Source organism: Nerophis lumbriciformis, linkage group LG03, assembly GCF_033978685.3.
Source record: "Nerophis lumbriciformis linkage group LG03, RoL_Nlum_v2.1, whole genome shotgun sequence".
NCBI lineage: Eukaryota > Metazoa > Chordata > Actinopteri > Syngnathiformes > Syngnathidae > Nerophis > Nerophis lumbriciformis.
The window spans coordinates 53241047-53265000 of NC_084550.2; the positions used below are offsets into that span (position 1 = coordinate 53241047).

At 43.6% G+C, this 23954-nt stretch overlaps 1 protein-coding gene across 2 annotated transcripts in view; it reads left to right on the plus strand.

Annotated features, from left to right (window-relative positions):
- The first annotated feature begins 227 nt into the window (after positions 1 to 227).
- The window catches only part of plch2b (phospholipase C, eta 2b), a 25912-nt gene continuing 2185 nt past the window's right edge, over positions 228 to 23954 (plus strand). The window contains exons 1-17 of one of the 2 annotated variants that reach the window (XM_061939261.2): positions 228 to 689; positions 2255 to 2401; positions 4564 to 4807; positions 4913 to 5042; positions 5112 to 5282; positions 11626 to 11719; positions 13240 to 13443; positions 13506 to 13626; positions 13703 to 13874; positions 17005 to 17115; positions 17181 to 17261; positions 17331 to 17431; positions 20471 to 20559; positions 20635 to 20820; positions 23507 to 23614; positions 23683 to 23807; positions 23891 to 23954. The exon at positions 23891 to 23954 is cut by the window's right edge and continues 21 nt beyond it. In XM_061939261.2, coding sequence (XP_061795245.2) covers positions 368 to 689; positions 2255 to 2401; positions 4564 to 4807; positions 4913 to 5042; positions 5112 to 5282; positions 11626 to 11719; positions 13240 to 13443; positions 13506 to 13626; positions 13703 to 13874; positions 17005 to 17115; positions 17181 to 17261; positions 17331 to 17431; positions 20471 to 20559; positions 20635 to 20820; positions 23507 to 23614; positions 23683 to 23807; positions 23891 to 23954 — 2470 coding nt within the window. In that variant the 5' untranslated portion in view covers positions 228 to 367. Of the gene's footprint in view, positions 690 to 2254; positions 2402 to 4563; positions 4808 to 4912; positions 5043 to 5111; positions 5283 to 11625; positions 11720 to 13239; positions 13444 to 13505; positions 13627 to 13702; positions 13875 to 17004; positions 17116 to 17180; positions 17262 to 17330; positions 17432 to 20470; positions 20821 to 23506; positions 23615 to 23682; positions 23808 to 23890 lie in introns of both variants that reach the window. The other variant, XM_061939252.2, reaches the window with a different exon arrangement.

The following is a 23954-nucleotide window of genomic DNA, read 5'->3' on the forward strand; positions in this document are numbered from 1 at the left end:
GGTGATTATTTGAGGTGTGGTGTTTATTTTTTAAAGTGGGTGAAAAAAAGAACATCTGACATGTATCCTATTGTATTTCTGTCAACGGCTTGTCAAAAATTTCAATAAAATGTTCTGGAAAAAGTGGTTGTTTTTTGTTGTTGTTTTTCTAGCTGTGTCGTAAAAGTTCGCTCCTCCTTCCTGTCACTTGCGTGAAAATCCCTCCATGAAGGCAAGATTAGCGCCGGAGGAAGATTTAGAGGTGGTCACATGCTGCGCTCTCCTTCTCTGAGGGAACGTACACGGACCACCTGTGCCCCGACGGAGGACCCGCTCCCAGGATGAGCCCCCAATAGGAGGAGAGAGGTCAGAGGGCACATTAGGGCTCATGGGACAGCACCCCCAAATGTCCACTTCAGGGATCAACAGGATGGCGTCTCCATCATCCCCGGGGACGAGTGGCAGCCCCCCGCCGCATGCTTCTCCCTCCCCCAAAAAGACCACTTTCCAGTCTGTGGGCTCGCTCTCGTCGGGCACCGCCTCACCTGCCGGACCCAGGATGCCGCCCAATCCCCCGAATTCCCCCAACATGTCTATCATGAGCTCGCCTAAACTGTGGCACAAAACCTCCATCTCCAGGCTGGCAGAGGAGTTCTTCTGGATCGGGGGCAGCGTGGTCGCTCGGCCCCAATGGAGGCTGGGACAGATCGGTAAGACTTTGCACTTTTTATTAGGAGACAATTGAGGCCCTTGAGGCAATAACGGACATATGGAGTGGAGACAATCCTTTGGGATTAGCCTACATGACCAGCCAGGCTAGTGTCACATGCACTTGTTTCAGATTGCCCACACACACACGCACATTCACAAGCACACAAAATAAACAACACAAAACAATCCAAAAATAATCTTTAAAAAGGGAACTAGCACCATTTTTGACAGCTCAGTCCAGTTCTCCACAAGTGTAACTCATGATTGGCATGTAAATCCTAATGTGACGCAGCCTATAATCTCATAATAACATGTCCTAGGTTGCATTGCATGTACTAGTCCACAGGTACTTGCATGTACTAGTCCACAGGTACCCAAACCACAGCCTGCCAGCGTCCACAATTTGGCCCGCTGGACTTCCCAAGTTCATTCTTGCCAACTTTAAAATTGAACTATAGATGTCAAAATTGATAACCAACGAGCATGAATATCACACCACCTACCAATGTGCATAGAATCAATATATACAGTCGCGATCAAAAATTTACATACACTTGTAAAAAACATAATGTCATGGCTGTCCACAGAACTTTTCTCCAGAAGGTCTTATCTTTGTCCATGTGATGTCAGATGAAACAAAAATTGAGCTGTTTGGCCACAATACCCAGCAATATGTATGGAGGAGAAAAGGTGAGGCCTTTAATCCCAGGAACACCACACCTACCGTCAAGCATGGTGGTGGTAGTATTATGCTCTGGGCCTGTTTTTCTGCCAATGGGACTGGTGCTTTACTGAGAGTAAATGGGACAATGAAAAAGGAGCATTACCTCCAAATTCTTCAAGACAACCTAAAATCATCAGCCCGGAGGTTGGGTCTTGGGCGCAGTTGGGTGTTCCAACATGACAATGACCCCCAAACACATGTCAAAAGTGGTAAAGGAATGGCTAAATCAGGCTAGACTTAAGGTTTTAGAATGGCCTTCCCAAAGTCCTGACTTAAACGTGCGGACAATGCTGAAGAAACAAGTCCATGTCAGAAAACCAACAAATTTAGCTGAACTGCACCTATTTTGTCAAGAGGAGTGGTCAAAAATTCAACCAAAAGCTTGTGGATGGCTACCAAAAGTGCCTTATTGCAGTGAAACTTGCCAAGGGACATGTAACCAAATATTAACATTGCTGTATGTATACTTTTGTAGACCCATAATAAATTCATAAAAGAACCAAACTTCATGAATGTTTTTTTTTGTGACCAAGTATGTGCTCCAATTACTCTATCACAAAAAAAAAAAGAGTTGTAGAAATGATTGGAAACTCAAGACAGCCATGACATTATGTTCCTTACAAGTGTATGCAAACTTTTGATCGCGACTGTACATACAAAGACATATAAACTGTATATATATACACACACATATATACAAATAGATAGATAGCCTTGCCCCACGAGTCTTAACTATGGAGACCCCTTTACTAGTGTGTGTGTGTGTGTGTGTGTGTGTGTGTGTGTGTGTGTGTGTGTGTCTGTGTCTGTGTGTGTGTGTGTGTGTGTGTGTGTCCACAGTGGAGAGGTCCATGTGTACCATGCAGACGGGAACACAAATGAGCAAACTGAAAGGAAAGAAGAAAGGACTTACAAGGTTCTACTTCCTGGACGAGCACAGGTCCTGCATCAGGTGGCGACCATCTAGGAAACACAACAAAGCCAAAAGTGAGCCTTCATTGCTATAACTCTTCATTTTTTGACCACATTTTTTTTTTACTGTAATCGTTTGCTTAAAGGGGAGCAATCGTTTCCTTTATAGATGACCACTCAAGAGACATACCATTAGGTACACCTGAGAGCGGTCAATGTTTCCAACTGCAGTGCATCCTATACTGACAAACTGCATCAAATTGTATTACTTAATAGACCACCTAAATATTACACATTAATACAAAACCAGTGAAGTTGGCACGTTGTGTAAATGGTAAATAAAAACAGAATACAATGATTTGCAAATCCTTTTCAACTTATATTCAATTGAATAGACTGCAAAGACAAAATATTTAACGTTCGAACTGGAAAACTTTGTTATTTTTTGCAAATATTAGCTCATTTGGAATTTGATGCCTGCAACATGTTTCAAAAAATTTGGCACAAGTGGCAAAAAAGACTGTGAAAATTGAGGAATGCTCATCAAACACTTATTTGGAGCATCCCACAGGTGAACAGGCTAATTGGGAACAGGTGGGTGCCATGATTGGGTATAAAAGCAGCTTCCATGAAATGCTCAGTCATTCACAAACAAAGATGGGGCGAGGGTCACCACTTTGTGAACAAATGCGTGAGCAAATTGTCCAACAGTTTAAGAACAACATTTCTCAACGAGCTATTGCAAGGAATTTAGGGATTTCACCATCTACGGTCCGTAATATCCTCAAAAGGTTCAGAGAATCTGGAGAATAAAGCGATGATATTACGGACTTTCGATCTCTCAGGCAGTACTGCATCAAAAAGCGACATCAGAGTGTAAAGGCTATCACCACATGGGTTCAGGAACACTTCAGAAAACCACTGTCAGTAACTACAGTCCGTCGCTACATCTGTAAGTGCAAGTTAAAACTCTACTATGCAAAGCAAAAGCCATTTATCAACAACACCCAGAAACGCTGCCAGCTTCGCTGGGCCCGAGCTCATCTAAGATGGACTGATGCAAAGTGGAAAAGTGTTCTGTGGTCTGACGAGTCCATATTTCAAATTTTGGAAACTGTGGACGTCATGTCCTCTGGAACAAAGAGGGAAAGAACCATCCAAATCTTTATAGGCGCAAAGTTGAAAAGCCAGCATCTGTGATGGTATGGGGGTGTATGAGTGCCCAAGGCATGGGTAACTTACACATCTGTGAAGTAACCATTATTGCTCAAAGGTACATACAGGTTTTGGAGCAACATACTGTATGTTGCCATCCAAGCAACGTCTTTTTCATGGACGCCCCTGCTTATTTCAGCAAGACAATGCCAAGCCACGTGTTACAACAGCGTGGCTTCATAGTAAAAGAGTGCGGGTACTAGACTGGCCTGTCTGTAGTCCAGACCTGTGTGACGCATTATGAAGCCTAAAATACCACAACGGAGACCCTGGACTGTTGAACAACTTAAGCTGTACATCAAGCAAGAATGGGAAAGAATTCCACCTGAAAAGCTTCAAAAATGTGTCTCCTCAGTTCCCAAACATTTACTGAGTGTTGTTAAAAGGAAAGGCCATGTAACACAGTGGTAAAAATGCCCCTGTGACAACTTTTTTGCAATGTGTTGCTGCCATTAAATTCTAAGTTAATGATTATTTGCAACAACAAAAAAATTAGTTTCTCAGTTCGAACATTAAATATTTTGTCTTTGCAGTCTATTCAATTGAATATAAGTTGAAAAGGATTTACAAATCTTTGTATTCGGTTTTTATTTACCATTTACACAACGTACCAACTTCACTGGTTTTGGGTTTTGTATTAAGGACAGCTTTTAAATACAACTTCTCAGAAAAGTATGAGGGAAACATCCATTTTCTACCGCTTGTCCCTTTCGGGGTCGCGGGGGGGTGCTGGAGCCTATCTTAGCTGCATTCGGGCAGAAGGGAGGGTACACCCTGGACAAGTCACCACCTCATCACAGGCAGTCACGGGGAGAACATGCAAACTCCACACAGAAAGATCCCGAGCCCGGGATTCAACTCATTACAAAGAAAAACAACGACAACTATACAGGAGGATTAGTGGTATATTCTTAAGAATAAAAGTTTCATTTTATCTTGTGAAATACTGATTAGAAAAGGTGAAATCATGCAAAGACTGTGATATTAAATCTATGACTGTGCTGATGTCTTCTCCTTTTCAGTAACTATCGACTCAATCCATGAGGTGCGTGAGGGCAAAAAGTCGGAGGTGTTCAGGAGGTACGCAGACAACCGCTTTGACCCCAACTGCTGCTTCAGCATTTATTACGGCGAGCGCGTCAAGTCCCTGGACTTGGTGAGCACCAACGCCGACGAGGCGCGGACCTGGATCTCCGGCTTGAAGTACCTCATGGCCGGCATAAGCGACGAGGACAGCCTGGCTCGCAGGCAGCGCACCAGAGATCAATATCCTTCACTAGTTTCATTCAGGGGTACTTTGGAAACCAAAAATGATAAAACTTGCATTAGTCAAGAAAGATTTTTGTCATAGTTCCTCAACCGCAGCTTTACGTGGTTACAGCAGACTTTCTCCGAGGCGGACAAAAACGGTAATGGCACCTTAAGTATCGGGGAAGTCCACCAGCTGCTCCACAAGCTCAACGTCAATCTACCCAGGCAGAAAGTCCGGCAGATGTTCCAAGTAAGACCGCCATCAGCAACCATCATCTCAAACAGCCTGCTGAGACCACCTGTGTCGCCGTCTTTGCAGGAGGCGGACACGGACGAGAACCAGGGTTCTTTGGGGTTTGAGGAATTCTGCTCCTTCTACAAGATGATCTCTACGCGCAGAGACCTCTACCTGATTCTGATCTCCTACAGTAACCAGAAAGAAGTCATGGACCTGCAGGACCTGGCTCGCTTTTTGGAGAATGAGCAGAAGGTACAACCAATGATGGTCCACCTGGCAATTTTCCACCGAGTACCCCAGGCGTGACACGGTCCTGTGTGAAAGGGAGTTTCTACACCTGGGTCACACATTTCCCCTGTCCAGTTGTGTTGAAAGCCAAGCCCCTTTCACACAAAGATCCTGCAAAATGTCAACATCGGAAGCTCTTTACACAATGCTTAGAAAAGCTAGGAATCCTTTATCTTTCTCCCACGTCGTTAGGAAAGTACCGACCTTTTCCCGGCCGAGTCATACCAAAGACTATAAAAATGGGACCCATTACCTCCCTGCTTGACACTCAGCATCAAGGGTTGGAATTGGGGGTTAAATCACCAAAAATGATTCCCGGGCGCGGCACCACTGTTGCCCACTGCTCCCCTCACCTCCCAGGGGGTGATCAAGGGGATGGGTCAAATGCAGACAAAAAATTTCACCACACATAGTGTGTGTGACCATACTTGCCAACCCTCCCGGATTTTCCGGGAGACTCACGAAATTCAGCGCCTCTCCCGAAAACCTCCCGGGACAAATTTTCTCCCGAAAATGTCCCGAAATTCAGGCACACAATATAAACGGCGTACCTGCCCAATCACGTTATAACTGTAGAATGATGGAGGGCGAGTTCTTGGTTTCTTATGTGGGTTTATTGTTAGGCAGTTTCATTAACATCCTCCCAGCGCGGTAACAACACACAACAACAGCATTTCCATCCATCCATCCATCCATCCATCTTCTTCCGCTTATCCGAGGTCGGGTCGCGGGGGCAGCAACCTAAGCAGGGAAGCCCAGACTTCCCTCTCCCCAGCCACTTCGTCCAGCTCTTCCTGTGGAACCCCGAGGCGTTCCCAGGCCAGCCGGGAGACATAGTCTTCCCAACGTGTCCTGGGTCTTCCCCGCGGCCTCCTACCGGTCGGACGTGCCCTAAACACCTCCCTAGGGAGGCGTTCGGGTGGCATCCTGACCAGATGCCCGAACCACCTCATCTGGCTCCTCTCGATGTGGAGGAGCAGCGGCTTTACTTTGAGCTCCCCCCGGATGGCAGAGCTTCTCACCCTATCTCTAAGGGAGAGCCCCGCCACCCGGCGGAGGAAACTCATTTCGGCCGCTTGTACCCGTGATCTTGTCCTTTCGGTCATAACCCAAAGCTTATGACCATAGGTGAGGATGGGAACGTAGATCGACCGGTAAATTGAGAGCTTTGCCTTCCGGCTCAGCTCCTTCTTCACCACAACGGATCGATACAGCGTCCGCATTACTGAAGACGCCGCACCGATCCGCCTGTCGATCTCACGATCCACTCTTCCCTCACTCGTGAACAAGACTCCGAGGTACTTGAACTCCTCCACTTGGGGCAAGATTTCCTCCCCAACCCGGAGATGGCACTCCACCCTTTTCCGGGCGAGAACCATGGACTCGGACTTGGAGGTGCTGATTCTCATCCCAGTCGCTTCACACTCGGCTGCGAACCGATCCAGTGAGAGCTGAAGATCCTGGCCAGATGAAGCCATCAGGACCACATCATCTGCAAAAAGCAGAGACCTAATCCTGCAGCCACCAAACCAGATCCCCCTCAACGCCTTGACTGCGCCTAGAAATTCTGTCCATAAAAGTTATGAACAGAATCGGTGATAAAGGGCAGCCTTGGCGGAGTCCAACCCTCACTGGAAAAGTGTCCGACTTACTGCCGGCAATGCGGACCAAGCTCTGGCACCGAGCATACAGGGAGCGGACCACCACAATCAGACAGTCCGTTACCCCATACTCTCTGAGCACTCCCCACAGGACTTCCCGAGGGACACGGTCGAATGCCTTCTCCAAGTCCACAAAACACATGTAGACTGGTTGGGCAAACTCCCATGCACCCTCAAGGACCCTGCCGAGAGTATAGAGCTGGTCCACAGTTCCACGACCAGGACGAAAACCACACTGTTCCTCCTGAATCCGAGGTTCGACTATCCGGCGTAGCCTCCTCTCCAGTACACCTGAATAGACCTTACCGGGAAGGCTGAGGAGTGTGATCCCACGATAGTTAGAACACACCCTCCGGTTCCCCTTCTTAAAGAGAGGAACCACCACCCCGGTCTGCCAATCCAGAGGTACCGCCCCCGATGTCCACGCGATGCTGCAGAGTCTTGTCAACCAAGACATCCCCACAGCATCCAGAGCCTTAAGGAACTCCGGGCGGATCTCATCTACCCCTGGGGCCTTGCCACCGAGGAGCTTTTTAACTACCTCAGCAACCTCATCCCCAGAAATAGGAGAGCCCACCACAGACTCCCCAGGCACTGCTTCCTCATAGGAAGACGTGTTGGTGGGATTGAGGAGGTCTTCGAAGTATTCCCTCCACCGATCCACAACATCCGCAGTCGAGGTCAGCAGAACACCATCCCCGCCATACACGGTGTTGATAGTGCACTGCTTCCCCTTCCTGAGGCGGCGGATGGTGGTCCAGAATTGCTTCGAAGCCGTCCGGAAGTCGTTTTCCATGGCTTCCCCGAACTCCTCCCATGTCCGAGTTTTTGCCTCTGCGACCGCTGAAGCCGCACACCGCTTGGCTTGTCGGTACCTGTCCGCTGCCTCAGGAGTCCTATGAGCCAAAAGAACCCGATAGGACTCCTTCTTCAGCTTGACGGCATCCCTCACCGCCGGTGTCCACCAACGGGTTCTAGGATTACCGCCACGACAAGCACCAACTACTTTGCGGCCACAGCTCCAATCAGCCGCCTCGACAATAGAGGCGCGGAACATGGTCCATTCGGACTCAATGTCCAGCACCTCCCTCGTGACATGTTCAAAGTTCTTCCGGAGGTGGGAATTGAAACTCTCTCTGACAGGAGACTCTGCCAGACGTTCCCAGCAAACCCTCACAATGCGTTTGGGCCTGCCAGGTCTGTCCGGCATCCTCCCCCACCATCGCAGCCAACTCACCACCAGGTGGTGATCGGTAGAAAGCTCCGCCCCTCTCTTCACCCGAGTGTCCAAAACATCCGATGACACAACTACAAAGTCGATCATGGAACTGCGGCCTAGGGTGTCCTGGTGCCAAGTGCACATATGGACACCCTTATGTTTGAACATGGTGTTCGTTATGGACAATCTGTGACGGGCACAAAAGTCCAATAACAAAACACCGCTCGGGTTCAGATCCGGGCAGCCATTCTTCCCAATCACGCCTCTCCAGGTTTCACTGTCGCTGCCAACATGAGCATTGAAGTCCCCCAGTAGAATGAGGGAATCACCCGGGGGAGCACTCTCAAGTACTCCCTCGAGTGAATCCAAAAAGGGTGGGTACTCTGAGCTGCGGTTTGGCGCGTAAGCGCAAACCACAGTCAGGACCCGTTCCCCCACCCGAAGGCGGAGGGAAGCTACCCTCTCGTCCACCGGGTTGAACTCCAATGTACAGGCTCTGAGCCGGGGGGAAACAAGAATTACCACCCCAGCCCGTCGCCTCTCACTGCCGGCAACGCCAGAGTGGAAGAGAGTCCAGCCCCTCTCGAGAGAACTGGTTCCAGATCCCTTGCTGTGCGTCGAAGTGAGTCCGACTATATCTAGCCTGAACTTCTCCACCTCGCGCACTAGCTTAGGCTCATTCCCCCCCAGCGAGGTGACGTTCCACGTACCAAGAGCTAGCTTCTGTAGCCGAGGATCGGACCGCCAAGTGCCCTGCCTTCGGCTTCCGCCCAGCTCACATCGCACCCGACCTCTATGACCCCTGCTATGGGTGGTGAGCCCATTGGAGGGGGGACCCACGTTGCCTCTTCGGGCTGTGCCCGGCCGGGCCCCATGGGGACAGGCCCGGCCACCAGGCGCTTGCCATCGTGCCCCACCTCCGGGCCTGGCTCCAGAGGGGGGCCCCGGTGACCCGCGTCCGGGCGAGGGAAATCTGGGTCCTTTGTTTTTATCTTTCATGGAGGTCTTCGAGCTGCTCTTTGTCTGGTCCCTCACCTAGGACCAGTTTGTCTTGGGAGACCCTACCAGGGGGCATAAAGCCCCCGGACAACATAGCTCCTAGCATTTCGTCTACCGTAAAGCAGTTCGTCTGCCGTAAACAGCAATGTTGTGACACTCTTAAACAGGACAATACTGCCATCTAGTGCATTTGATGAAAGCACTTTTTGCGTGCCACACAGCATTGCATCATCAGTGAGGGCGTTCAGCATGGTCAGAAAAATAGTGACAAATAGAACAAGGATGGACAATTCAACCCTTAACTCAACAATGAGTAGATGAGTGTTATGTGTGTGTATATGTGAAAATAAATGAACACTGAAATTCAAGTATTTCTTTTATTTATATATATATATATATATATATATATATATATATAAATAAAATACTTGACTTGGTGAATCCTAGCTGTAAATATACTCCTCCCCTCTTAACCATGCCCCCAACCACGCCCCCGCCCCGCCCCCCACCTCCCGAAATCGGAGGTCTCAAGGTTGGCAAGTATGTGTGTGACAAGCATTGGTACTTTAACTTTAACTTAGCGTCGTCATATATGGTTTTAAAGGTGGAACAGACAATGACTGTGAGAAAGGCGATCCCATAAACCAGGACAGGGATTCAGACTTCTCTTGCCTGATTCAGGAGATGATGTCAACCAGGCAATTTACCACCTTCTGGGCTAGTATCCGAGTCGTAACACTGCCTATATAAAAGAGAATCTCATAATGGTGGGACAGGGGTGTGAAGTTTCACATTTCTCCTGCCCTGTTGTGTTGAAAGCAATTGTCGCTCAGGGCAGATTGCAACATCTCTTTTGTGGCTGGATTGCTTGTGTGAAAGGCACATGTTGTATCTGCTGTTAGAACTCTCACACAGAGCTGCCGCAAAATTGGCATGTCCAAAAACCTAACAGTACTTTTTCCTGAGCCTTTTACACAGAACCTAGCAAAGGCGGGCTATTGTAAATGTAACTACACTATTACAACCCAAGCCTCTTTCACACAGACGTCACAAAACTGCAGCAACGGTTGATTTAGCATTTATTTGCCTGTGCCTTTTACACAGAACCCGGGGAAAACAAGCTATTGTCGAAACTGTGCGTGCTTTCACACAACAACACGGCTTTTAGCAATTGTATAGTTAGATGCGCTACACAGCTGGGCGTAGTTCTGTGTAAAAGGGAGGGGGGGATAAATGTAATCTATTGTCACAATTCAAGCCTCTTTTACACAGACAGACGCCACGAAATTGCAGCAACAGAAGGCATTTACTTTTGTATTTGCCTTTGCCTTTTACACAGAACCCAGCAAAGGCAGGCTATTGCTGCAACTGTGTGCACTTTCACACAGCAACACGGCTTACTACGTGTATAATAAGATGCGTTACACAACTAGGCGTAGTTGTGTTACGACTTTTACAACTTAAGCCTCTTTCACGCCCCAAAATTTCTGCAACCGTTGATCCAGAATTTTTGGGCCTTTGCCTTTTACACAGAAGCCAGCGAAAGCAGGCTATTGCCGCAACTGTGTGCGCTTTCACACAGCAACACGGCTTATAACAATTGTATAGTTAGATGCACTACAGAACTGGGCATAGTTTAGTGTAAAAGTGACGGGGAGATAAATGTAAGTCTATGGTTACAACTCAAGCCTCTTTCACACAGACAGACACATAATTTGCAGCAATAGTAAAGCTAGCACTTACGTTTCCCTGTGCCTTTTACACAGAACCCAGAAAAGGAGGGCTATTGCCGCAACTGCGTGCGCTTTCACACAGCAACGAGGCTTACAGTATAATTGAATGCGTTACACAAATGGGTGTAGTTGTTACGACTGTTACAACTTAAGCCTCTTTCACACAAATGCCACAAAATTGGCACGACAGTAGATCCAGCAATCATTTGCCTGAGCCTTTTACACAGAACTGAAGCCGGTGCACTTTTTACACAGCGACAATTCTGGTATATAAAATACTTGCTAGAGCACAGCAATTGCTTTCAAGACGGCAGGAGCCATCAAATTACTGCATTGTGTTTCCACTTTGATCAAAGGCACAACATTCTGTGTGAAAGGAACTTCTAATGCAGAAATGTGGCAAGATCTCTCTGTGAAATGAGCATCAGGTGTTTAACTTTACACACCAGTTCTAGCAGTACAGAAGTTCCCACCCCTGTTGCGGCTCAGTTCCTACCTCTGATGGTGGTAAATTGCCGGATGCCCTATTACACATAGAAAAAAGGTGGAAAATGTCAACACCCTTATAAAAAAGAAGCCCCCTTGTGTAGGAGTGTGGTCTCAGAGACTTTCGTGTCCGCCCCTTTACCTCCATTGAGCATGAGCGAGAAGTACGAAGGCCCAAAATAGTCAAAAGTTCCTGTTTGTGTTGGCAGATGCGAGGTCTGGCCAGGGAGCACCTGGTTGACATAGTGGCCAAGTTTGAGCCGTGTCCTGAGAACCTGCAGCGTATGGTCCTGGGAATAGACGGTACGAGCCAACGCATGATAGTGTTGATATTTGATGGACAAAACCCAAAAGCAGTGAAGTTGGCACGTTGGGTAAATGGTAAATAAAAACAGAACACAATGATTTGCAAATCCTTTTCAACCTATATTCAATTGAATAGATTGCAAAGACAAGATATTTAACGTTCGAACTGGAAAACGTTATTTTTTGCAAATACTAGCTCATTTGGAATTTGATGCCGGCAACATGTTTCAAAAAAGCTGGCACAAGTGGCAAAAAAAACTGAGAAAGTTGAGGAATGCTCATCAAACACTTATTTGGAACATCCCACAGGGTCACCACTTTGTGAACAAATGCGTAAGCAAATTGTCGAACAGTTTAAGAACAACATTTCTCAACGAGCTATTGCAAGGAATTTAGGGATTTCACCATCTACAGTTTGTAATATCATCAAAAGGTTCAGAGAATCTGGAGAAATCACTTGGATCCCTCAGGCGGTACTGCATGAAATGTCGACATCAGTGTGTAAAGGATATCACCACATGGGCTCGGGAACAGTTCAGAAAACCATTGTCAGTAACTACAGTTTGTCGCTACATCTGTAAGTGCAAGTTAAAACTCTACAATGCAAAGCGAAAGTCATTTATCAACAACACCCAGAAACGCCGCCGACTTCGCTGGGCCCGAGCTCATCTAAGATGGACTGATGCAAAGTGGAAAAGTGTTCTGTGGTCTAACGAGTCCATATTTCAAATTGTTTTTGGGAAACTGTGGACGTCGTGTCCTCCGGACCAAAGAGGACAAGAACCATCCGGATTGTTCTAGGCGCAAAGTTCAAAAGCCAGCATCTGTGATGGTATAGGGGTGTATTAGTGCCCAAGACATGGGTAACTTACACATCTGTGAAGGCACCATTAATGCTGAAAGGTGCATACAGTACAGGTTTTGGAGCAACATATGTTGCCATCCAAGCAACCTTATCATGGACGCCCCTGCTTATTTAAGCATGAAAATGCCTAGCCCCTTGTTACAACAGGATGCGGGTACTAGACTGGCCTGCCTGTAGTCCAGACTTGTCTCCCATTGAAAATGTGTGGCGCATTATGAAGCCTAAAATACCACAACGGAGACCCCCAGACTGTTGAACAACTTAAGCTGTACATCAAGCAAGAATGGGAAAGAATTCCACCTGAAAAGCTTAAAAAATTGGTCTCCTCAGTTCCCAAACGTTTACTGAATGTTCTTAAAAGGAAAGGCCATGTAACACAGTGGTAAAAATGCCCCTTTGCCAACTTTTTTGCAATGTGTTGCTGCCATTAAATTCTAAGTTAATGATTATTTGCATAAAAACATTACGTTTCTCAGTACGAACATTAAATATCTTGTCTTTGCAGTTTATTCAATTGAATATAAATTGAAAAGGATTTGCAAATCATTGTAATCTGTTTTTATTTACGAATTACACAACGTGCCAACTTCACTGATTTTGGGTTTTGTATGATACATATTTGATACATGATATCTAAGCACCCTTCTGTCAGGTTTCACCAACTACATGCGAAGCCCCGGCGGGGACATCTTCAACCCGGAGCACTACCTGGTGAACCAGGACATGACACAGCCTCTGTGCAACTACTTCACCGCCACGTCACACAACACCTACCTGACAGGTGACCAGCTGCTGTCCCAGTCCAGCGTGGAGATGTACGCTTACGTCCTGCAGGCCGGATGCCGCTGCGTGGAAGGTGAGCATCCGGGACACGCGCCGGCTCACGTCGCAGCGCTCAGCTCGAATCTTCTTCTGCAGTGGACTGCTGGGACGGACCGGACGGGGAGCCCATCATCCACCACGGGTACACCTTGACGTCCAAAATACTCTTCAAAGACGTCATTGAAACCATCAACAAATATGCCTTCGCTAAATCACAGTATGTGCCGATTCAGCTGATTAGTTCGCAGGAAACAATGTGTCAGTGACAGCCATGGTGCACCCCAACCTTGCAGGTACCCGGTGATTCTGTCCATAGAGAACCACTGCACGGTGCCGCAGCAGAAAAGGATGGCCGAGTGTCTCAGAGAGGTGCTGCAGGACAAGCTGGACGTGTCCAACGTCAACATTCAGGAATGCAAGAAGCTGCCCAGCCCTGAAATCCTGAAGGGCAAAATACTGGTCAAGGTGAGGCTGCAAATACCACAAACTACTAACTTCTTTTCTCGGCTCAAAACAAACACTGAAGGTTTATAAATGTCAGACTTTTTCTGTTAGATCAATAATAATGCGACGAAAACGTCTCAGCATCAACAAAAGATCATAGCACTTACCTACTGCTCAATCATGTTGCTCCAATACACCATTGGTCTGTGTATGGTATCTGCCTTCATCTTTGTATGGTATCTGCTGTATTATTGTACAGTATCTGCTGTATCTGTGTATGGTATCTGCTGGTATCATTGCACGATATCTGCAGTATCTTTGTAGGGTATCTGTCGGTATCCTTGTATGGTATCTTCTGTGTCATTGTACGGTATCTGCTGTGTCTTTGTACATATCGGCTGGTACCGCCCGATTGTAACTGAGATAGGCTCCAGCGCCCCCCGCGACCCTGAAGGGAATAAGCGGTAGAAAATGGATGGATGGATGGATCTTTATATGGTATCTGTGTTCTCTTTAAAGTATATGGTATCTGCTGGTATTTTTGTATGGTATCCACTAATATCTTTGTATGGTATCTGCTGGTATATTTGTATGGTATCTACTGGTACATTTGTATGATATCCACTAATATCTTTGTATGGTATCTGCCTTTATCTTTGTATGGTATCTGTTTGTATAGTATATAGTATCTGCTGTATCTTTGCATGGTATCTGCTGGTAACATTGCACGATATCTGCAGTATCTTTGCAGGGTATCTGCCGGTATCTTTGTATGGTATCTTCTGTGTCATTGTACAGTATCTGCTGTGTCTTTGAACATCTCGGCTGGTATCTTTATATGGTATCTGTGCTCTCTTTGAAGTATATGGTATCTGCTGGTATTTTTGTATGGTATCCATTAATATCTTTGTATGGTATCTCTGTTATATATTTGTACGGTATCCACTAATATCTTTGTATTGCATCTGCTGGTATATTTGTATGGTATCCACTAATATCTTTTTATGGTATCTGCTGGTATATTTGTATGGTATCTGTTAATATCTTTGTATGGTATCTACTGGTATATTTGTATGGTATCTGTTAATATCTTTGTATGGTATCTGCTGGTATATTTGTATGGTATCTATTAATATATTTGTATAGTATCTGCTGGTATATTTGCATGGTATCCACTAATATATTTGTATGGTATCAGCTAGTACATTTATATTGTATCTGCTGTATCATTGTATGGTATTAGCTGGTATTTTTAATCGTTGTATAGTATTGGCTGGTATCATTGCACGCATCTTTGTAGGGTATCTGCCGGTATCCTTGTATGGTATCGTCTGTGCCATTGTACAGTGTCTGCTGTGTCTTTGTATGTATCTGCGCTCTCTTTAAAGTATATGGTATCTACTGGTATATTTTTATGGTATATATTAATATATTTGTATGGTATCTGCTGGTATATCTGTATGGTATCCACTAATATATTTGTATGATATCAGCTAGTATATTTATATTGTATCCGCTGTACCTTTGTATGGTATTAGCTGGTATCGGTGTACGCTATATTATGGTATCTGTGTATGGTATCTGCAGGTATATTTGTATGGAATTGCTGGTATACAGTATTTGTATGCTATCTTATGGTATCGTTATTAGGTAGCTACTGCTATAATAGGGTGAAACCTCCTACAAAAGATTGTTAGTCAAATAACCTGTAAATATACTATATATATCACTCTGCTCCTGTTGACCTGCTGTTCTGCATAAAGCAGAGTCAAAAATCCTCAAGGTATAAAGTACACTGTAAAAAAAATCACTAGCACTAATCACTGCACCACCGTGTTTAGTATCTGCAAAATGCCTGTGTTTTTGAGACGTGGGCGGTACATGAGGATTTTAACTTGAAAGGATTTGCACAACCTTTCACTGGACAACTCACAACACTGCACACAGCGTGGTTCATTTCGATGCAGTTGACAATGAAGCACATAGACATAAACCCTCAATTTCTGAAATGACAATAATACGAGAAAACATGTTAGCCAAAAACGAGGCTAATGCTTTAACACAAACCCCTAAAACGAGTAAGTTATGCTGTAAATTTAAATGTAAAATCTGCAAAATCTTTCATTTAAACAGAATAATACCGTCAATTTTAGAGTACTTGGATGCTTGTGACATTACAGTATTTGCAAATGCATTGTACACATTTTTCATTATTTTCACAGTAAAGTCATATGTTTTCTACGTATTATAACCATTGTCATTTAGGTTATCTACTGTTTCTTGGTTTGCAGGAATCTACAGCATTTACAAAACCCAAAAACAGTGAAGTTGGCGCGTTGTGTCATTTTTAAATAAAAACAGAATACAATTATTTGCAAATCCTTTTCAACTTATATTCAATTGAATAGACTGCAAAGACAAGATATTTAATGTTCCAAATGAGAAACTTAATTTTTTTTTTGCTAATAATCATTAAGTTAGAATTAAATGGCAGAATCACATTGCAAAAAAGTTGGCAGAGGGGCATTTTTACCACTGTGTTACATGGCCTTTCCTTTTAACAACACTCAGTATACGTTTGGGAACTGAGACCAATTTTTGAAGCTTTTCAGGTGGAATTCTTTCCCATTCTTGCTTGATGTGCAGCTTAAGTTGTTCAACAGTCCGGGGTCTCTGTTGTGGTATTTTAGGCTTCATAATGCGCCACACATTTTCAATGGGAGACAAGTCAGGCAGGCCAGTCGAGTACCCGCACTCTTTTACTATGAAGCCACGCTGTTGTAACACGTGGCTTGGCATCGTCTTGCTGAAATAAGCAGGGGCGTCCATGATAACGTTGCTTGGATGGCAACATATGTTGCTCCAAAACCTTCTACATTTCAAAGACCTAGTGCAAAAACAAATGCTAGTCAAAGATCCTCTATATGACAGCACCACTGCTGTTTTTAGAGACCAATTGCAAAAACCCCGGACCTTGACAAGAGTATGCTGCTATTATCAAATGCCTACTGTAAATACAATTAGCACTATATCCTTTATATGACAACACATCTGTTTTTAAGGCGCCACTGCGAAAACACTAGTCAAAGATCCTCTCTATGACAGGAGTGGCACATTTACATGGCAGCTACTGCTGGTTATTGTGTTCCAGGGAAAGAAGCTTCCCGTAACCCTAGACTCCGACGCTGAGGAAGGAGACGTGTCTGATGAAGACACCGGAGACGACGAAGACGAAGACGAGGAGGAAGACAATGACACACAAGCAAGTTCATGAGCGAGACGAACCAATTAAACACAGTCGTGTGTTCATCACATGACTCTTTTCAGGAGGACGACAGCGGCCTTGCTGCTCATCGACCAAAGAAGAGACGATTCGGCAGGTCGATCATGAGGAGCTTCAAACGCAAGGTGCTCCCTGTAGGAAAAAGGATCTGTGCAGGTTTTAAAACCTAAATTGTGCTATCGTTGTTGTTACAGAGGAAAAAGACAATGAGAGTGAGGAGTAAAGGAAGGTCTGATGGAGAGTCGGACTACAGCAGCAGCAGCAGAGACAGGACGCAGATCGTTTATCACCCCAAGTAAGCTCAACGAGGCACACAAACGAGTAAAGATTTGTCAAAACATGCTCCCCTGCTGTGTTATGTTTCTCACTGATACGCCATGTGATGGCGCTGTTATTAAGCCCCAAAATTTGACCTTTTAAGTCAAAATTTCTTGCAAAGCTCAATGCATGCTAGAAAACCCACTGTAATGTAGTGTTGTCACAATACCAATATTTTAGTACCGGTAACAAAATGTATTTCGATACTTTTCGGTACTTTTCTGAATAAAGGGGACCACAAAAAATGGCATTATTGGCTTTATTTTAACAAAAAATCTTAGGGTACATTGAACATATGTTTCTTATTGCAAGTTTTTCTTAAATAAAATAGTGAACATACAAGACAACTTGTCTTTTAGTAGTAAGTAAACAAACAAAAGGCTCCTAATTAGTCTGCTGACATATGCAGTAACATATTGTGTCATTTTCCTTTCTATTATTTTGTCGACATTATTAAGTGGTAGAAAATGGATTATTAATCTACTTTTTCATTTACTGTAAATATCTGGTTATTTTCTCTTTTGAAATGTTCTATCTACACTACTGAAAAAATGTAATAATCATTTATTCTTCTGTTGTTTGATACTTTACATTAGTTTTGGATGATACCACAAATTTAGGTATCAATCCAATACCAAGTAGTTACAGGATCATACATTGGTCATATTCAAAGTCCTCATGTGTCCAGGGACATATTTCCTGAGTTTATAAACATAATACACATTTTTTTTAAACGACAATAGATTTTGTGATGCTAAAAAATATCGATGTAATCATAGTAGTATCGACTGGATACGCTCCTGTACTTGGTATCATTACAGTGGATGTTAGGTGTAGATCCACCTGTGGCATTTGTGTACATTCAGGAACTACGGTGAGCTACGGTGTGTAGTGAAGCATGTTTAGCTATTCCTCGTCCTGCAGGGATGATACTTGTAAGAAACTTACTTTATTTGTCGCCATGGATCAGTGATTTAAAAGTAGCTACAACCCTGCCGACTGCGGGTGGACTTAGCCGCTAACTAGCTAGCTGTCTTAAAGCACCTCTTCCTGAGGGTGTTTCAGTGTTATAACTTCACCTTTATAGTTAGTTTTAAAGCCAAAATGCGTCCATTCTCCCTTGACGACAACAGGGGGGCGAGGTGGTATAGTCTTTTTAGAGGCAGTATAGTACTGAATATGATTGATTAGTATCGTGGTACTATACCAATATCGGTATACCGTACAACCCTACTGTAATGTTAGCGTTTTTAGATGAAACAGTACATTTGTTAAACCGTTTAAAGGGACCAACTAGCACATGTGTGTAAAATCTGAGCAAAATTGGTAAACAAAAACAAAACATGGCTAATTGTATGCTGGCATTTATGACAAAAGCATTTTTGAAAACAACCGATAAGGGGCGCTACAAACTTTAAAAAAAAAAAAAAAAAAAAAGCTTCTATGGAACGTTTGCATGTAGAAACGTTAAACTTTGTCAAAACATGCACCGCTATTGCATTAACTGTGCTATTACTTTTATAAGCAATCGTCCTTTAGTTGGCTCTGTTATAAAGCCATGAAGTTATTACATTTGCCAGGGAATTAATTTAGTTTAGTTATAGTTTTTTACCCAATCAACACCAAACTTGCCACATAGCTTAAGAGGACTGACATACACAGTTTAAGCAAAATCGGTGGAAAAACATGGCTGCCACAGAACAAAACATAATTGGAAGATAGGAGACTTTAGAGTTCACATTGAATTAACAAACAACCAGAAGTGGGTAGTAACGCGCTACATTTACTCCGTTACATCTACATAAGTAACGTTTGGGATAAATTGTACTTCTAAGAGTAGTTTTAATGCAACATACTTTTACTTAAGTATATTTATAGAGAAGGAACGCTACTTTTACTCCGCTACTTTTATCTACATTCAGCTCGCTACTCGCTACTAATTTTTATCGATCTGTTAATGCACGCTTTGTTTGTTTTGGTCTGTCAGACAGACCTTCAAAGTGCCTGCCTTACTGGTGACGTTTCACTTCGTTCCACCAATCAGATGCAGTCACTGGTGACGTTGGACCAATCAAACAGAGCCAGGGGTCACATGACCTGACTTAAACAAGTTGAAAAACTTATTGGGGTGTTACCATTTAGTGGTCTATTGTACAGAATGTGTACTGTACTGTGCAATCTAATAATAAAAGTTACAATCAATCAATCAAAAGTGTGAAGGAAAAAAGATACTTTTTTTATTTCAACCGTACTTCCCGTCAAAAGCCTCAAGACTGACCGCACATGAGGACATTCCTGTCTTCACAATAAAAGTGCCGCTCCATCGCGCCTGCGCTTTCAAAACAAGAGTCTCCGAAAGCCAGCGCAAGCTAGCAAGCTAGCAAGCTACGGAGTTTGACGCCAATATATTTCTTGTAAAGTGTATAAAAACGAATATGGAAGCTGGACAAATAGGATGCCAAAAACCCACCACTTTCATGTGGTATTAGACAGAAAGGAGGAACTTTTCTTCTCCTCCATTTGAAAACGTGGACGTTATCATCACGACTGTCTGATTACAATCAACGCAAGTCATCAGAATCAGGTAATACACCAACTTATATTCTAGTCTTCATTAAAGAAAGGAATCTATATGTTAAACATGCTTGTATATTCATTAAAACACCTTTAACATGTAAACAAAAACAGCAAAATAAATACATATAAATTATATACTGTATATGTATATATATATATATATATATATATATATATATATATATATATATATGATATGGGTATGTATGTTACTCATCAGTTACTCAGTACTTGAGTAGTTTTTTCACAACATACTTTTTACTTTTACTCAAGTAAATATTTGGGTGACTACTCCTTACTTTTACTTGAGTAATAAATCTCTAAAGTAAAAGTACTCTTACTTGAGTACAATTTCTGGCTACTCTACCCACCTCTGCAAACAACATGTCCTAAAGACCATTTTGAGCCTACTGATCTTTGTTTATGGTTCTGTCGGAAGGAAAAGGAAGACAATGAGGTTGTCCCGCGCTCTGTCCGACCTCGTCAAGTACACAAAATCCGTCCGAGTGCACGACATAGAAACACAAGGTACCCATCAATTATCTTACTTCCCTGTCAGATCTTGTAATGGGAAAGTTCACAGCGTCCTTTTGTGTTTGCTAGCCTTTGCCAACAGTTGGCAGGTGTCGTCGCTTAACGAAACCGTCATGAACCAGATCCTGCAGCTGAAACCCGGTCCGCTGGTCCGCTTCAACCAGCGCCAACTCCTCAGAGTCTACCCGTCCAACTACAGGGTGGACTCCAGCAACTTCAACCCGCAGCCCTACTGGAATGCAGGATGTCACATGGGTATGACCTGATCATTAGGTACATCTCTGGAGATATGTCTATGGATGTTCTCAGTCATCCAGATCATTGTATTCTTAGGGCATTCAATCGATCGCAACTGGACCGTTTGGTTTGTCTTAGAAGACATTTCGCCTCTTATCCAAGTGGGCTTAATCAGTTCATGCTCATAGATTGGTTAGATCTAGTCTTAGACATATATTGGTTAGATCGGACTCAGGCTGAGGTTAGATTTGACCAATCTAAGTCTATGAGCATGAACTGATGAAGCCTACTCGGATGAGAGGCGAAACGGTTTTTAAGACAAACCAAACGGTCCAGTTGCGATCGATTGAATGCCCAGAGAAAAAAATGTCGAGATAGTCCTTGCTTGACCACCTGAATTTGTAGGTTTAGTTGTTGAAAAATGTACAGTAGATGTGTAAGCCTCTGCTGATGCCACCTAGTAGCATGTCCCTAATCATCCAACTGTTACTCTAGCCGCGTATGTATAAAAATATCGGCCCAGGGAAAAAGCATCATCTCTTGGCCTTGACTCTTCCATCTCCTTCCTCTCTGTGCTGCATCAAAGGCTCTGCAAAATAAAGATTTGCTCGCTCAGTTCGCAAACTTCACCGACTCACGGGTAGTAAAAGAAGGCTCGAGTGATAGGTGAGAACTGAGACGAAGGACAGGAGTTGATCGAGTTTCTAATATCCGTATGCGCTTTGTGACGAATAACTTGAGTACCCGACTCACCTTAGTGAATAATGGGAATAGAGTTTCACGTTACTATGACAAAAGCATGAACTTAGAATTTTTTACTGAGAATCTAAACATCAACAAAAAACACGAAGTAAAAGGTTATACAATTGTTTGAAGTAGATTCAGTCCAAAAAATATTTGATCCTAAATATTAGGCCCGATGCACCTTAGTGAATAATGGGAATCGAGTTTCATGTCACTAGGACAAAAGCATGAACAGTTCATAAATTTGATGAAGAGAAACTATATATTAAAAATAACATGAACAACGTATCAATTTATTTGAAGCTGATTCAGTCAAATAAGTATTTGATCCCCGAGCAAAACAAGACTTAATACTTTAGGGGTAAACCCTTGTTGCAATCACAGGCTTTGCGGAATGAACAATTTACCAGCTCATCCCACGAGTTTCACAGACTCATGAAAAACTCCATGGAGAGAAACTTAATATCAACCAAAAACATGAAGTAAAAGGTTATGAAGTCGATTCAGTCCGATACGTATTTGATTCCTAAGCAAAACTTGAGTCAGTACTTGGTGGAGAATCCTTGTTTGCATCACAGGCTCTGCAAAACGAACGATTTAGATCTGTGACGGATGACAGGGGTAGATACAGTACCGGATTTGTGAATGCGCTTAGTGACGTGTGACTTGAGTATCCGATTCACCCAAGTGAATGACGCATAACGAGTTTCACGTTACTATGGCCTCGTATACAGTAAATCTGGTTTTCTTGCCCTCAAGTGACTCAGATCGAATATTTTTTGCCTGTCTAAACGCTCCAAATCTGATTTTTTCAAATCAGATTCAGGCCACATCAGATCAGGCGGTAGTCAAAATCCGATTGGAATGTAATCTTTCCAAATGTGACTTCAGTCTAAACGGAAATGCGTCCTGAATGCGACTTTTATGTCATCTTTGGGCGAGCAACGTCATTCGTGTGCGCGGGGAAAGACGCAGCCCGCCAGTAGAAGCGTATACGTCATGACAACATCCGGTTTCCGTGAGCAAAGTATTTTTTGGCGGTCAAATTTTTGGTGCATCACTAGTGAATAGTGTGTAAATAGTAGGCTATTTGTAATATATAAATATATATTTTTGATTTCGAATTAATAATGAGTGTTGAAGGACCGGAATTGACACTGGCTTATTTGCTTACATGTTAAGTTATTTACGTAAGTGAGTTGTAAAATAAAGCTAATGTAGATCCATATTGATGTCCATGTTGTCTCTACTTAACAGTCATAAAATGATTAGAAGCCTCCCAAATATTACACTATATACATCCATTCATACATTATAGTACTTTATTCTCACGTAAAAAAACAACTCATTTTTAAGATTTGCCGATGTTTATTTTATTTTGTAGTAGTAGTAGCAACTTCCTTGTTCATTTACGGAATCCGGTCAACTTCCTTTGTTTTCACTTTATCGTCACTGCATGTGACGTCAAGGCCACATTGGGGCCACATTGGGGCCCGTGAGCGTTTATACTGGAGTCTGATAAAGACCACATCTTACCTGCAGTGTAAACAGTCAGCTGAAAAAAATCTGATTTCGAAAAAAACAGATTTGGGCCTGCAGTGTACACGGAGTCACGCTTGAACGGTTCATAAATTTTACAAAGATAATCTAAAAAAAACAAAAAACATGAATTCAAAAGGGTACCGGTATATCTTTGTTTGAAGTTTATTCAGGTAAATAAGTATTTGATCCCCAAGCGAAACCTGACTCAGTGCTTAGTGACGAAACCCTTGTTGGCTAACACAGAGGTCAGATGTTTCTTGTAGGAGGGATGTTGTTCCATTCCTCTTTACAGACACTCTACAAACATGAAAGGTTTCGAGGCTGTGGCTTGGTAACTTAAAAGTTTGAGCACCCTCTAGAGTTTCCAGAGACTGTAGTTCATGGTCTGTTTATGTCTTTGTAATCATTTTTATTTTAGTGGCCATGAACTATCAAACCGAGGGCCGCATGCTTGAACTGAACCGTGCCAAGTTCTCAAGCAACGGAAACTGTGGCTACATTCTCAAGCCTAAAATCATGTGTAAAGGTACAGTATGCCAATGCCCATAATGCGATGGATAAGGTTGCATTTTAATGTGAATTTGTCCCTCACAGGTGCCTTTAATCCCGATTTGGAAGATCCGCTTCCAGGGCAGAAAAAGATCCAGTTAGTGCTGAAGATAATCAGTGGTCAGCAGCTGCCCAAACCCAAAGACTCCATGTTTGGAGACAGAGGGGAGGTCTGTATAATGTGTATATATATAGGCTAAATTTTTTATCATAAAGAAACTTTACTTTGACTTTCCTCACAACTTCCTTCCAGATCATTGATCCGTTCGTTGAGGTGGAGATCATCGGTCTACCAGTCGACTGTTCAAAGCAGCAAA